This window comes from Trachurus japonicus, chromosome 1 (assembly GCF_045865225.1).
Source record: "Trachurus japonicus isolate A0001 chromosome 1, Traja_1.0".
Taxonomy (NCBI): domain Eukaryota; kingdom Metazoa; phylum Chordata; class Actinopteri; order Carangiformes; family Carangidae; genus Trachurus; species Trachurus japonicus.
In genome coordinates, this window is record NC_140907.1 from 2,687,728 (window position 1) to 2,703,967 (window position 16,240).

Genomic DNA, 16,240 nt, shown 5'->3' on the forward strand with positions numbered 1-16,240 from the left:
TTTCTACCGTTACCTGCAGCTGTAAGAATGAGCAGTAGTCGAGAATAGAATACGCTAAAGCATGAATTCCTCATATTGGTGTGGCTTGACTGTGTCTGACTGTAAACCTTCCTCGTTCACAAACACAAGTCGTCTCTATTAATGGAATATGTTTTTAATTATAATCTATCATTAAATATTACATACAAATTATACAGTGCATTGTCACAATACATTTCATGTCAGTTCAGTACAGCAGAAAGTTACTTTGTTGTTTACTTAGGTCCACCCCACGAGCCGTAGAATTAACACAAATCGACATGGCTGAGACAAACAGGAGCTTGCGCAATCACCAACACCCCCCCCCCCCCCCTCCTCCGTTTGGAGACGAGATAGTTTTGTCTTCTTCACCGATGACTTAACTCATTAGTGTGAGGGGACAAATTAGGTGAGCCAGTCATGACTGAGCTCGGTTTTGTTTCCTAAACCCCAAAAGTGCCTTTCGCTTCCCAACATCACCCCGGATGACTTGCAGATCCTAATCTAAACAGTTAGGAGCAATGAGTAACTGTGAAACCAGTTCACGTGGCTCTGTGTTCACTGTGTAAAGACGCCCATGAGTCGCCCAGTTCCTGAATCTTTAAGACTTTACCACAATGAACACTTCTCTTGTTGGTTAAAAAAAAAAAAAATTACAACACTGTTCTTCACTAGTGGCTTTGATGCTCTCACTCAGCCCCGTGCTTTTAACTGCATGCGAGGGTAATATGCAGGTGGATAACAAAAAGGCAGAGATTGGTATGAAGAAAACAAAAACAAAAAATACATGGAATGCAACACCTCCCATCGAAAAAAACAAAAGCATGAAATATGAGAGGTTTTGGACTGGTGTGCGTGTGTGTGAACAAACATTATGTGCACCCAGGTGTCCAACAGAAATCTCTCTTTCTCGCAGGAAGATACAGAAACTTATTTCTTCACTGACATCCAAACAAGGCACAGAGGCAAACAGGGAAGATGCGTTGTGAAATTCTTCCTCTTTTGACCTCATCGCTCCACCCTTTCACCCACTTTCTGTCACCATAATATCCATAAAGGACAGAAGGGTGGGGTGGGGTGATGATATATCCATTTTTCGGGACAGAAAACCTACACTCTCAGATTCTGTCCGCGCATCTCTTTCTTTTTCCCCTCTTCTGCTTCCTGCTGCTCCTCCTTCAGCTATTGGCTGCTCCAGTTTTACCACCAGGTGAAGAAGGGTCTTCTGCTCTGGAAACTCTGTGTGTAGGACTCACTGTTAGCTCTCTGAGGCGCTCTGGCTGTCTCAACGATTACTGGGGGCATCTGAACCAACTGGAGGGGCGTTTTACCGTCCTTTAGGGCTTGGCACAAGTTCAAGATCTTAATATGAAAAGGGGAGACAGAAAAAGTATGTCAAACAAAAACACTTGTAGTGACTTTATAGGAGGAACAGCTTGGGTTATGTGGAACAGTTGAAAAAAGAAGTGGTAGAAAGACTTTTGTATGTTTGTATGACTTCCTCTATTTCAGTTATATTCATTTACTGTTTTCTACATAAACTTTTTTTTTTTTAAGAAAACAGAATTCTCCTCTGTTAACTTACCTGCCCCCTCATTACGGCTACTTGTCTGTGAAACTGTCCTCTGTCAAAACCGGGGTCTTTCTGCCAAGATACAACAGACAAGACATGCGTGTTAAACAAAACATTTAAAACCACACAACTGGGTTTCCCTCCTCGACGTTTTGTAGTTCTCCTTATTTCAATGTTCACATCCCTTTATCAGTCGCCACATAGACACTGCTGAATAATAACGCCAAGGCCCTCCCTACCTTGAATAGCTCATAGAGGTCCTCTTCCAGGTCCTTGATGAAGTTTGGGTCAGAGAGTTTGGGCAGGACCAGCTCTCTGATTTCCTGAGAGAAAGGAACTTTTGCCTGGGAAAGCCACGCCCAGTAGAAGGGGTCTGGTGATTGAAAAATGATACCGTTATTTAATGATTATTATAGACAATGTGTAAAAAGACCAATAGATTTAACATTAAAGGGATACACCAATATTTTTTTTTTCATGTCTTGCCTCACTCCCGAGTCCATGACAAGCAGATAGACACCATCCTTTCGACTGTGCGTGCAGTAACAAGGGAGATACGGGCAGAGCTGGCGCACCGCTAATTAGCTTAGCTCAAACGCTGGAAGTGCATAGGTAGTGTTAGCCTGCCTCCTACCTCAAGCTAGCCGTTGTGACCAACGCACTTCCGGTTACTTTCACAAAATAAAACACCCGTTGCCCTTTACATACAGAAAACCATGGCGATAGAATTTGTGCTTTTACTTTGAAATAGGAAGCTAACCTACCCTCGATGTAGCTAGCTTGAACCAAAATAAACCGTCTTTGCTTGAACCCTCCGTTTTGACCGATCTCGTCCCATTACCGGCATTTGACCGCTCAAGATGCCTTACTGGAGAGTTTGATCGGCTCGCCGGTTTCCGTTTAGAGTTGCTGAAGAGTTTCTCTGATGACTTGAGGTGGAAGCAGGCTAACGCTACCTATACACTTCCAGTGTTTGAGCTAAGCTAATTAGCGGTGCGCCAGCTCTGCCCGTATCTCCCTTGTTACTGCACGCACAGTCGAAAGGATGGTGTCTATCTGCTTGTCATGGACTAGGGAGTGAGGCAAGACACGGGAAAAAAAATGTTGGCGTATCCCTTTAAGGATGGAGGATAAATGTGTCAGTGACCAAAAAAAAAGCATGCATGACATCCTGCTGAGGGAAAGAAGTGATTGGTTGGGTGTTGGGTGTTGGGTGGTGCGGGTGCTTACAGGCTCTCCAGGAGTCGGGGTGTTTGAGGGGGAAGGCGAGGCCGTTGTCTATGGCTGCCAGCTTAATGATGGGATCCTTTACCACCACCCAGTCTGTTTCCTGCAGAGAGGGCGTGAGGTTACAGGTAGGAATTTAACAGACATACAGCATAAACACATATTCAGCCACAGCTTTACAGTGCATGTGTGTACATCCTCACCCTGTTCCCAACAGGGTCCATTGGACAGTCGTACTTGAGCAGCCAGTTGTCATTTCCCCTGTCTGCAACAACAAAATAGATGCAAAGTCATCCTAAAGCAAAAAAAGAAAGCCTTAGACCACCTCTCTAAGGAGGGGGCAGCCATGACACTGAACAATATCTCAGTCATTATTTCACTCATTATCTATTTGCGTCATCTCGTGAGATTTGGACGGACCAGGAAGAGGGGCTTCCGTTGCAAACAAGCTTAAAATATAGACTTATTTAATTTTTTTCAGGACAATTTCGCATTTCGGGGCTTCGGTACAAGACGGACATTACATACGAGCAGCATGGAGGTATTTGGATGTTTTTTGGTGTCTTTTTGTTATGAAGAAAGTTGGTATGCATTTGCAACCGTTATATGCCGAGACCCCCTGTCTCAATTTTGGGTGAACTATTCTTTTAAAGCAGAAGTAAGTGGTCCGGTTGTTTTCGCTAATGCTGCGTTCCAGGCAGGCTTTTGAAATCGTAAATTACAGCTTCAAGTCACAGCTTACGACTTTGTAGCGTTTCAGGCAACCCACTCGTGTTTTTCCGACCTGTTTTACCGGTGAAAGTCACTATAACGGCCACTCGTAACTTCCGACCGGTGAACTCGTACCAGATCGAACTGGTACCACTTCACGGTCGGAAAAATACGAGTTTCCTTGAACGCACCATAACAGTCCTCGTCGCTACGTCACCACATTCACGGCGTTCCTTGGTTGCACACACAGCCCTGCATGCCGTTCTCTCTCCTCATTGGATAAAAACTGTAGGATACGATAAATGTTTTCTCTTCGGCTCAGAGCAGAGCAGAGTGACTGACAGACCCGTGTTTCAGTCCAAACACTCTATGTAAGTGATTGCTGTCGGAAGATAGAACTATTTAAGACTTATATTAACACAAATATATCACTTACTTCTGCTTTAAGTAACAGCAGTTAATAGTATCAATCCCATAAGGAAGCACTGCAAAATAGAAGTATTTTAAGCATTATAAAGTCTTGTTAGAGTTATCTTTGCAGAGGACTGTGATCTTGTTCTTGTCTAATGTTGTTTTTGTGTGAACTGCGGGACTACAGATGGAAATTAGCCTTAGAGCTAAATCTGGCGTATTTACATATTGTATGTTCATGAATACACAGAGTCTCGTTACAAATAAACAAACAAATGAAAATGAACATGCCTGTGTTCCTGATGATGTAATCGAGGACTACGAGCCGCTCAAACTGCAGTTGCAGCTGGCGATTAGTGTTTTCAGGCAATGGCTCTGCTTCAAACCTCCGCAGCCAGAAGTCTGCATCCTTGTAGCCGTCAACGAAGAGCTGGAAGGATCCAACCTGGTGGAGGTAAAGCAGATTGCAGCGTTTCTGTTACACACGGCACATGTATGGCCTCGGGTTTTGGTTTAGTTCTGGTTTTACAAGTGTTTTTCCCCCCAACATCAAGAAAATAATTACATTTTTGGAATTCAAGTCAATCACAGACGAAACAAAGACATTGTGACAACACATCTGTGGTGTATCTCCAGTGGAGCTAAATTACATTTGATTCTAGCAATTTAGAAATACATGTTCCAGTCAATGCCTTTTACAGGCAACAACGTTATTCCTTTTCTTGAGCATATTTGAAAAACATTCAGAGAAAAGTAAAGAAATGGCAGAGTGAAGTCAGAGTAGATAAGACACATGGCCAATAACATTCAGTTAGATTTGTTAGAAGTGTGAACTTTTCCTTTACCAGTCATTGGAGGATTTGAGCGTGTTTGTTGAATAATACACAGAAATGTGTGTGTTGAATTACCTTAGGTGGCAGTCCAATCCTGTGGAAGCGCTGTCCGACTTTAGGCACCTTCTCCAGGGCTAGCCTTTTCCCTCGAGATTTGACTCTGTCTATGGCACTGTAGTTGAATGTTTCACTAGCCAGATAAACCACCTAGAGAAGGGCAGATGACACATCAGAAGAGGGAAAAGGACGGTGCTCCTGTGATGTTGTGGTGCCGCCATGTGTGTCAATACCTTGGTCCTAGGAACGATGTTGAGCTCCAGCTTCTGATCGACCAGGCTGGCCCCGGCCTCGGAGAGGTAGCCTTGGTTCAGGACCAAACAGTCGCGGCCAAAACAGCATGGGCAACACAGTTTCTGAAGCCACTTCGTCCACTTAGGGTTCAGCTGTCCATAAGGCTCTTCATTTTTGGGTTTGAACACGCCGATAATTTTCTGTATAGGGAGAACATGTAAGGAAAATGAGAATGAATGAGAATTCCATTTTATTCTATTGTATATAAATTGAAATTTGTATATAGTATATGTCTATTTTTTGCACTACAATATTTTTATTTTATCGCTACTTTTTACTATTTTTCTACGTTTTGTGATTGCACCTGACACCACATCAAGTTCCTTGCGTACAGTGATCTTTACTGCTCTAGGCAATAAAAACATTTCTGATTCTGATTCGGTTCAGAAGTGGAACATTTAAGAATGGAGAAAAAACTGTGTGGTTGTATATGACACAGTTAAATATTTAAAGCCCCAGTATGTAACTTATTTGGCTTTTTATTAGCAACAAATCGCATATGTCTTTCATAAATACGTATTTCACTGAAGTTGAATCACACCTGCATACAAATGAAAGCTTTCTCGTACCTTAGAATGAGTTGTTACAAGTCGTTACAACTATACAAGGGGCGGCGCACCGAACCGAGGCGGCCATGTTGCATCGCCATTTTTTACGTTCAGTGGCAGCGTGACCGTAGGTAACCACGGAAACTCAGCGGAGCTGTCGGCTCGGGGAGAAAGTTTTCCAGGTAGCACCTGTTAAAACTGTCACCACTGTGTAGTGTGAGGAAGGACGGAGGCACTGATGTTGCATTCAGGTGCAGTCAGGCAGACGGCCGTCGGCAAACCAACCGGATGTCATTTTACTCCACGAGAGAAAGACGGTAAAACGTGGGTCAGGTAAACAATACGACATCACCATGACAACATATTGTCACTTGTTTACATAGACGCTTGTTTATCCTGCAGCGTCTGTTGTCTGTCTGACGTCTGCCCGATTTCACGTGAATGCAACATCAAGAATACGTTCCGATATGCAACCGCTGTGACATAAACTGTAAACTGTTTTCTTGTCTGTAACAACATCTATTGCACGTCTGTCCGTCCTGGGTGAGGGATCCCTCCTCTGTTGCTCACCCTGAGGTTTCTCCAATTTTTCCCTGTTAAAAGGGTTTTCCATGGAGTTTTTCCTCAGTCTATGTTGTTACGATGCCATGTAAAGCCCTTTGAGACAAACTGTTTGTAAAAATGGGCTATACAAATAAAATTGCCTTGCCTTGCCTTGCCTAGATGGGGGGATTCCTACATAATACCTTTAAGTTCAAGGGCTCATCTTAAAAACCTGAATATAAGATTGAAACATACAGAACATACAGAGGGGCCAAAGAAAAGGTATATTATTCTGCTCAAACAATTTGAAATTAAGTTTTAAACGGTGAGTTTAAAGTTGTCTCACTATTGAAATCCCCTGCTACAAACATGAACTGCACAGCCACCGTGAACTGCAGAACATGAAGCTGTACACTTTTCTGTAAGGCTGAAAGACGTTCAGTGTCTGATAAAAAGATTTGGAAACTGTGTCACTTCAGAGTTGTCGACAGACATCACATTGTTGCAGTATGACACACATACGCCGATTACAACATGAAACTTGGTCATAGAAGAGAATTATACTCTCACACAGAGAGGTAGCACATGACCACTAAGCACACTGGTGACTAACTAAAGAAACTGGAGAGGTGGTGGGGGCAACGGGGGCAGGTCATTGGATAAAAACCTCACACAATGAGCCTAGAATAGTCCTTTCTGTTTTTGAAACTTTTAATGGTCGGAGAAAGTGGAACATAAAAGACCAGGGTTGTCTTGTCTCCAACAGATTGAAAACACAAGTGAAATGACTGACAATCTGGCCACAAAGTCCACACAGACACACTTCCTTTATTTTCTCACAGGGATTGAACACAACACACGCTTGAAGCAAGGAAGATGGTTGGAGGAGATTATTGTTGAATTGTTACTCAATACTTTAATGGTCGAGTCCAGCAGTGCTGATCAAAGTTTACTGCCATTAATCTGGAATGATCTGGAACGAGTCAGGAGACAATGTAGAGGGTGGCAAGTGAAAAGAAATCCTCTATATTGATCCATGGAGTGACTGATTGATTGATTTGTCTGGACTGTGTAGCAATTTGAAAAATGTTGTAAAGCACTTGCGGAAATAAAGTGATTACATGAGCTGCGACTAATCAGACACGTGCATTCAGCATCTCCTGTTTGATTAGGTGTGTAAGACTTTGTTCAGTGCCAAAAGAAAGTAAGAGAATAAAGGCAACCTGAATTAATGGGTAGTATGTCATCTAATAATAATATTAATAATAACAACTCAGATTAATATAGCGCCTTTCAGGACACCCAAGGACACTTTACAAAAACAATAACAGAAAACACCAACAGACAAAGACAACCAAAAATTAGCAGACAAAAGCCTGGGAGGGGGCTACTGGTCTGAGATGGGGGTTCACTAACACCTGCCAACACAACTGTAGCCAGATTAATGGGGGAGCTAAACAACTGGACATATATTTTTTTAACAACTTTGGTGTAAGTCAGCAAATTTGACAAATTGGCTAGCGTGTTTCTGAATTGAGAGCTTCTGTCATTCAATCAATGCAGCAGAAAACTGGCAGCGGTCTTCAAACTGGCCTGTACACTGATCATAAAACCACAAAAACAGTTAGGAGCTGTGTGGGAACAGGGCGTGAGGAGGGAGGCTGTTTATTACCAGAAAAGCTGACATCACCTAAACTGTGACAGGTGCTACCAGATGACTCTGGCAAGGAAAATGTGTGTTTTCATTTATCCAACCAGCAAGTGTTTAGTGTATCTCAGAAGGCTAGTTAGGTCTTGAATGAAGCTGTTTTTAAACTTTGTTATATAGATTTGCATTACTTGATGCATTCATATTGACACTGCTGTTCTGTGTGTTTTTATGAACAGCACAGCAGACGACAGTTTTACACCTTTATGAAGAATAAAGTTGTACTCTATTCCACAAAACCCTGGATGTTTGTCAGTACACTTGGTTGATGTTTTGTTTGCATGCCTTATAGACTATTTGCCAAGTCATCACAGGCTAGTTGGAAGAGGCCTTTCCTAGGAGCGACTTTCACTCTCGTCTTGCAGTCTCAGCTCATCTGCAGCCATACAACACTTAACATTTCACGAACCAGTCAGGAGATAACAAAGGGAGCCAAAACCACGGCAGAAACTGTCTGGAATCGGTGGTTGTGAGTTAGCAACATGTTCTCCTTACCCCCTGTGAATCTTTGACAAAATAGCTCCCACTGGATCCCTGGTAGATCCTCTCCGGGTAGATCCCCTCTTCTATGGCTCGCTCGGCCTTTCGGATGATCTCTCTGAACTCGGGATCCTCCGGGAAGTCGTTCCTGTGCGGCTCCCGCGGCGAGCTCCCGCGGTCCCGGTCCAGCAGCGGCTGCCTCTCCCGGCTGCGCCCCGGACTCCCGGCCGGGATGCGCACCACGGAGCCCGGGGTGCTCCCAAACGCGCCCCGCGGGCTGGTGGGCTCCGTGGGACAGTAGCTGAAATCACCCGAGTCCCGCAACGGAGAGACAAGTGGACTCGTCTCGTCCATGTCTTTGGTGGTGGCGGCAAAGACCGAACTCCCGAGAAAAGAGAGGAAAGTAGACGAAACAGAAGAGAGAAAGAAAGTGGGACGGTTGTTTTGTTGACTATGACGGTGGCTAACAGGGAAACAGAGGGAGGAAAAAAAAAAATCAGATGACTGTCAGCTTCCGGGAAGAGGCGAGAGTGTTTTGATTTTTAACCAATCAGCGTTCAAGGGATGCTACCAAGCTCCTTATTGTCGTTGCTGATTGGTCAAAAATATTCCTCCCACGGAAGACACGTGAGAGCTGACACCTCATTGGCCATTCGGTCTCCGTGATGCCCGTCCGCCATATTGGAGCGGTCAAGACTGCTGGTAAACAAAATATTTATTTAAGTTTATGTTTTTTCTGTCTTGCTGTCATCCCCTGGCGTATTTATGATGGTTTGGTTGTGTATTAATGTTGTATACACTTATTTCATCTAACTGTATTCAGTCCTATACTCTTGTTGTAAATAAAGTTGTTAAAAAAAAAAAAAAAAACCCAAAGCTCAGCAAAAAAAAAAAAAAAAAAAAGACTGCTGGTAAACAACTGTTTACCCTTTACTAAAACAAATGTTTACCCTTTACTAACATATGATATTATATGATATGATATTCTATGATATGATATTATATCATATTATATTATATTATATTATATTATATTATATTACCATTTGCAGAAGAATTAAAAAGCCTGATGGCTGAAGGTACAAGGGATTTCTGTTAGTACTTTCAGCCATCAGGCTTTTAGTATAGTATAGTGGGTGGAGAGTATATTGTACTGGAGTATAAATAGTGGGGTAAATTGTTTTTGCATCTTTAGAGAATAGTCTTGTCATGAGACGGGTGAGAATGAGTCATGAAAACCAATTCCTGATGACACCATTATGTCATGTGCCTATCGAAAATTAAACAGCAGAGTGGATTTGGACACAGTTTCTCTAAACCCTTCCCTATGCACTGGGGAAAAATAATCTGAAGTAGATGAGACCTTTTATTTGAATCAGGGAAGGCAAGACATACGGTAGCCCAATGAACCAATTGCTGATAGTTCCACCTGTACTTATTTTGGCTTTATTATGGCATTTACATATTCTATTTATATACTCATTTGGCAGACGCTTTTATGCAAAGCATAGGGACATCATTTGACTTCCGCTGCTTGAGGATTTTATTACATTCTGCATCCATTTTAGTCATAGGTGAGTGACGATACCTATCACACACTCAAAATTTGAATATCTTCAATCCACAATGGTTAGGGTTAGGACCAGGGGCTCCTATAACCCGAAGGGATCAAGCAAGATAGTTTAAAAGAGGAACCAGAGCCAGTTACTTGTATTAAGCAACTTACTTTTTTTTTTTTTTGTGCCCCAGATCCTGCAGGAACTGAATGAAAGTGTTATTTGTGGTCTCACATGAGCCAAACTTGGTTGCATTGATGATTTGACATCATCCACAGAAGTAATGAAAAATGTCTGTCAAACTAAAACATTGGCAGTTTTTTGGGGTCGGAAAATAGCTAGGCCTATATGTACCAGGTTTGATGAAGCTCGGATTAAAGAGTCATTGAACAGAAATGAGCACGGTCTATTATTGCTCTTTTCAGCAGATATCAACTCAAATGTCCCAACAATTCCAATGCCTAAACATTTTAGTTTTGTTTTTGAACCTGCAAGCCTGTAGGACAAAAACATAGAGTGGAGAGAACTGTATGTCACAATAAGACCACTAGATGGTGCTGCAGGGGCTAGATGAAATGTAGAGCTCAAACAGCTCAAATCGCCACATCAGCAACTGGAAGAGTACAATTACAGGTCTTTGAGAGAAAAATACAGATGTTGTGTCCTCTGTGTACAGGCTCGTTGGTCTAGGGGTATGATTCTCGCTTAGGGTGCGAGAGGTCCCGGGTTCAAATCCCGGACGAGCCCAAATTTTAGGAAATAAGTTCTTGGCTCGTGGAAAACACAAGGCAAAGTATGTTCACTACTGAATGGATGAAAGACACTAGGTAGTCCAAGGACAGAGAATGCAAAGAAAGAATTGTTCCCACATTAGCCTGTCTATGAAAAATAAAAAATACATGCACAAATGATGCTGCAAGATTATCACCATCGTCCTCATCTTCCTCCTCCTCATCATTATCATAATAACTGACAAAATGAAACAGGCTACAACAAGTGATCTCTCACTGGTAGGCCTACTGACCTGCCATGAACATTTTTTTTTTACCAGTTCTGGTTATACACTTATTTTCTGGAATAGTTATCGTCTCACACACACTTGGGGAAAACTGTGTAGCCATAGTTACGATCAGCATCTGTCATAGAAGAAAATCTATTTATAATATACCAAACAAATATTTATTAACTAATTTCTAGTAGTTCTGCATTGTCCCCCCCCCCCCCCCCCCCCCCCTTTGCCTCCTCTTCATTTGGTGTTTGACATTGTGTCAGTTGAGCGACCAGCCTGTTCGTGACACCATGTATTATTTCACGAGACAATTAGCCTAGTAGTCCAGGCAAAGTAACGTTTTACGACAGACTAATTGTAATAGATTTTTTTTCATCGTACATCATTTCTATGAGGTGTCCAGAACAACATAGGCCAACTAAAGGTCCTAAGAAATCCTAGTTGGGGATATATGTTTAATTCTCATCAATCCTGATTTACTGTATAAAGTGCCAATAAGGCCAGAAAACAATACACCCCAATGGGGCAATTTTTTTCTTTTACTCCTATCACAATGAAACTTTACACAATGAAAGTAAATTTTTTTGTATTAGTTACAAATAAAATTTTGGGGCACATTCCATTAGTGTATGGCTCATTTGCATATTCAAATTCATTTTCAAAGAAACTTGTAATACAAAAAATGTTACATTTCATGGATACTTTCATTGTGTAAAGTTTCATTGTGATAGGACGGAGTAAAGGAAAAAAAATAGCCCCATTGGGGTGTATTGTTGTCTGGCCTTATTGGCACCATAGACTTTATAGTTACAGTAAATCAATCTTGGATTAATGCGAATTGAACATATTTCCCCAACTAGGATTTCTTAGGACTTTTAGTATGTTGTTCTGGACACCTCATAGAAATGATGTAGCCTATAATGAAAAAAACTCTATTACAATTAGCCTAGTTCTACTTTTGGGTCCAAAATGAGCTAGATTGCCTGCACTAGTGGCTGATTATTATTTGAGGATGTGTTTACAGCTTCTTTCCACTGTGGCTGTAGTTCTGTGCATCAGAGGGCATTTGTCTGTGTTTTTTCCACATGATGCATCATGCAGCCTGGCCTGCAGGATGCACGGCTGGGTGTGTGTGGACGTGCCGATGTGCGCATCCTCCAGCCTCCCTCCTCCTCTTCCTCCTCCTCCTCCCGGCGCGCACAGCTCGCCTTCTCATTGGTGGACACCAGCAGGAAGAGAGACAGAAGCACTCGGGTCGTCAGATCTGTCAAGTTCAGGCAGAGACCAGCCCAACTCCTCAAAGTCAGTCAGTCGGTGCTGGATCGGACGTGATCTCCCTCCAGAGACCACCACCAAAAAAAAAAAAAACTGCGCTCGCTGTGCTGCTGCAGGGATCTGTGGGGTCTGGGCCGAGGCAGGACAAACCTCCGGACGCTGCTGCCGCGTTTTACAGAGAGTCACGTACCCCAAAGTTTCCGGAAATCCACCACAGAGGACATCGGAGTGAGGATGGCCGCCTACAAGCTGGTCCTGATCCGCCACGGAGAGAGCTGCTGGAACCAGGAGAACCGCTTCTGCGGCTGGTTCGACGCGGACCTGAGTGAGACCGGAGAGCGGGAGGCAAAGAGAGGAGGACAGGCCCTGAAAGGTAGAGCAGATGATGCTGATGTCATGGGGCCTAATCGGGCTTTCTCTCGGTCTGTGGATTAAGCTACTGTAGGTCTTATGTAACTCAGCCGGATGGGGAAACAGGTAGAAGACAAGACACACTGCGACACAAGCAGCAGTGGTGTCTATGTGATACACAGGTAAACTCAGTATAGGCCTACATACTGCAACAAAACTATTTAACTATGTGATACAGGTATGAACAGGGTGCAGCAGTAGGCCTACCCACTACTAGGAATTAGACGACACCACTGGACACAAGCCAGGGCCATTAGCAGGGATGGATGGGAGTCAGTCAGTCAGTCAGTCAGTCAGCTGCTGCTGCTGCTTTCCCTCTTTGAAATTGAAGAATTGATGCAGTTGATGCTTCTCTGGCTGTTTTCTGATGTGCACGAGACTCGATTAAACACGTGTCATCATTCACAGTTCACCTGCTTGACCCATCATCACACATCCATCCCATACAGTCTGATCATGGCCCTTTAATACATTAGCCAAATTAGGTTTTTCATTCCCATCACTTTTCCATTGAAGAGAATAATCCATCTGTCTTTGGATGTATTACGTGAATGGTATAGTGAAGTGAACTTGTGAGGAAAGCTCAATAAAACAGATTGTCATGATGCCATCTACATAAACTTTGGTGAGTTTTAGGGGAAATAGAACATTTTGCAGTCATTTTATTACATTTAACTAATATAAACCTAAAGCATCACTGTATCGCTAGAAACAAGTGCATAACCTGAGTGATAGAAATAAAATGAATTCCAAAAACATATTAATAGCATGACTAAAAAAAGAAAAAGAAAAGTGGTTTAAAAACATTGAGAAATGATAAACATTAAGACATCTTCTCAGTCCTTGGCTGTATTTGACTCAATATTCCTCTATGTGGAGCACACACCCATGCACCGCACCCACACACACACTTCTCTGACCCAACAATCCTCTGCAGGCAGAATCTGCAGAGCCCACAGTCTGTCCTTTTGTCCGCGCTGCCACTGACGAAGCAAAAACAAACGTGTAGTGATATTAGCTATTAGCTATTAGTTAAGTGAAATTTAAAAGCAAAACATTTTCTTTCACTGTAACAAAAATAAATTTAGATTTCCTCTGCAGACACATCTTAGTGAAACTCCTCCCTCTGTCTCAAATGCCAATGACCATTTACCATCTTGTTCCTGTCCTGTCTCTGGTTTTCCTCAGATGCTGGCTATGAGTTTGATATCTGCTACACCTCCGTCCTGAAGAGGGCCATCCGGACCCTGTGGTTTGTTTTGGACGGCATCGACCAGATGTGGTTGCCCGTCCACCGGACCTGGCGCCTGAATGAGCGTCACTACGGTGGCCTGACTGGGCTGAACAAGGCTGAGACAGCAGAGAAACATGGTGAAGCCCAGGTCAAGATCTGGAGGCGCTCTTTTGACATTCCTCCCCCACCTATGGATGAGCAGCATGACTTCTATCAGACCATAAGCAAGGTAACACAGTGGAACAGTGTCTCTTTTCCTTCTTACAAGCCTTTATTATATCAGTGCAGATCCACACGGTACTGTCTGTGTCTCCTGTTGTAGGACCGGCGTTATTCTGACCTGACGGAGGATCAGCTTCCCTCCTGTGAGAGTCTGAAGGACACCATCGCCAGGGCACTGCCTTTCTGGAACGAAGAGATCGTTCCACAGATCAAAGACGGAAAGAGGGTGCTGATCGCTGCTCACGGCAACAGTCTCCGAGGCATCGTCAAGCACCTTGAGGGTAAGAAACAGAGTGGAGATGTATGAGGTGCTGCCCGCTGCCGAAAGTAATCATCCTCTGTTTGAAACTCCTTCTTTTAAATGATTTATTGAACCTAATTAAATCACAGTCTGAATTAGCTACAGTTTCTGAATTCATATTTTAACAAAAGTCATTATCTGGTTCATGCATGGGAAATGGATTGGATTCAAAACTATATAATTAGCAGAGATATACTATGATGACATGGCACTAGAATAATACATACAATACACAATACATACAAACTCACTCATTCCATTTGCTCATTTTGCATATTTGCAGAATCACAGTTCAACAAAGGTAAACTTAGGTACAAATAGAAATAGAAATATTAATTGTTTCAAATGAACTCAATGGGAGACAAGAAGAATAAGTGGGATGCGAGGAATGCGACTCAGTCCTTATAGCTGGAGGGTAAAGTAAAACGGTGACACTGGGATGGGGTGTGATTTGAGTAACAATCATATCAGTGACTGCTAAAGTGGCTTGCTGGATAATTTAAGACAATCCATAGCAACTTCTTTATGGAATGTCAGTATAATTGAGCCTCATTGGATCTAATATAGTATGCACGTAAAAAATCTTTGCCATAATAACCCAGCTATCATCAACTGTTGCTCACCCAATGTTAAAGGGACATTGTGTAACTTCTCCTGTTATCTATTCACGAAAATCGATTATTTCGTTCAAAAGTCTGTTTTTCATTCATCAGTAATCACCCCCATCAACAAACTTAAGTGATGCTGCATTCACATGCAGTCGGGCAGACGGCCATCGGTAACAAACCAGATGTAATTTTAGTCACAGAAGTCGAGAGAAAGCCGGTAAAACATGGGTCAGGTAAACAATATGACATCGCCATGACAACATATTGTCACATAGAGGCTTGTTTATGCTGTTACGTGCAGCGGCTTTCGTCCGTCTGCCGTCTGCCAAATTTCACGTGAATGCAGCATGAAAAATACGATAGAGTTGCTTGCGATATACAACCACAATGCTAGATGGGAGTAATTCCTACACAATGTACCTTTAAGTCTCTTTTCCTTAATCTACAGATGCGTGAAAAGCACATTCATACAATGTGACTGTAAACTGAATGTGTCTGTCATTGTTTCCCAGGGATGTCAGAGGAGGCCATCATGGAGCTGAACCTGCCCACAGGCATCCCCATCGTCTATGAGCTGGACAAGAACCTTAAGCCTCTGGGACCCATGCAGTTCCTGGGAGACGAGGAGACGGTTAAGAAGGCCATGGAAGCTGTGGCTGCTCAGGGCAAAGCCAAGAAATAGACTCATCCTCCCATGGTGTACAAATTACAGATCAATCACGTGCTGTTCAAGTTTGAAAAAAAAAAAAAAGGTCATTTACTGTTCGTCTCATCACAGACAACGTGCACTTTATTGTAATGATACCCGTCTTTCGCACTAACACACAATATGATGTTTGATCTGATTGGTCTTAATTTTCTGACACACATTTCAATATGAGACAATATATCAGCACTAATATGGTTTAAGCACTGACCAAAAATTGCAAATTAGGGACCAGTGAATAGGAGCAAACATAGGCTAACCCTGCAGAACCCTTTCTATCTTAAGTGCGTGTAGGTGAATGCTCAGTGCGAGTAGTATAACCTGTAAGATAACACTGGCTGTTTTGAAGAGGGCAGGACGATATGCTCTGCACTGTTGAATTTGTTTGCTGTGGCATTGTGAGAAAAAGAATAAATATTGTGAGCCGTTATGTGATGAAATCTGTGTCTGACTGTCTCTGCCTCTGTCCTCATGAATCATGGTTATGGAGAAATCTGTTGTTGCAGTATCATGAA

At 42.7% G+C, this 16,240-nt stretch overlaps 2 protein-coding genes and 1 non-coding gene across 4 annotated transcripts; 2 read left to right on the forward strand and 1 right to left on the reverse strand.

Annotated features, from left to right (window-relative positions):
* Nucleotides 1–136: 136 nt before the first annotated feature.
* pi4k2a (phosphatidylinositol 4-kinase type 2 alpha) lies at nucleotides 137–8,917 on the reverse strand. 2 transcript variants are annotated; one of them, XM_085779297.1, is made up of 9 exons: nucleotides 8,419–8,917; nucleotides 5,064–5,264; nucleotides 4,849–4,980; nucleotides 4,232–4,385; nucleotides 3,022–3,083; nucleotides 2,822–2,921; nucleotides 1,831–1,964; nucleotides 1,604–1,663; nucleotides 137–1,380 (listed from the first exon to the last, which is right to left on the reverse strand). In XM_085779297.1, exons 1-9 carry the CDS (start codon nucleotides 8,755–8,757, stop codon nucleotides 1,219–1,221), a joined length of 1,344 nt encoding a protein of 447 aa, XP_085635423.1. In that variant the 5' UTR covers nucleotides 8,758–8,917; the 3' UTR covers nucleotides 137–1,218. The 2 variants fall into 2 exon arrangements, with proteins under 2 accessions (XP_085635423.1, XP_085635519.1); XM_085779393.1 differs by having other exon boundaries at nucleotides 988–1,380; nucleotides 3,022–3,079; nucleotides 4,228–4,385; nucleotides 8,419–8,789.
* Nucleotides 8,918–10,634: 1,717 nt separating this feature from the next.
* trnap-agg (transfer RNA proline (anticodon AGG)) lies at nucleotides 10,635–10,706 on the forward strand. The gene has a single exon. It is a non-coding gene; the product is annotated as a tRNA-Pro (tRNA).
* A 1,507-nt stretch (nucleotides 10,707–12,213) lies between these two features.
* On the forward strand, nucleotides 12,214–16,165 carry pgam1b (phosphoglycerate mutase 1b). The gene is made up of 4 exons (XM_085779653.1): nucleotides 12,214–12,616; nucleotides 13,843–14,117; nucleotides 14,211–14,391; nucleotides 15,532–16,165. The coding sequence occupies exons 1-4, from the start codon at nucleotides 12,478–12,480 to the stop codon at nucleotides 15,699–15,701; spliced, it is 765 nt and encodes a 254-aa protein (XP_085635779.1). The 5' UTR covers nucleotides 12,214–12,477; the 3' UTR covers nucleotides 15,702–16,165.
* The last annotated feature ends 75 nt before the right edge of the window (nucleotides 16,166–16,240 follow it).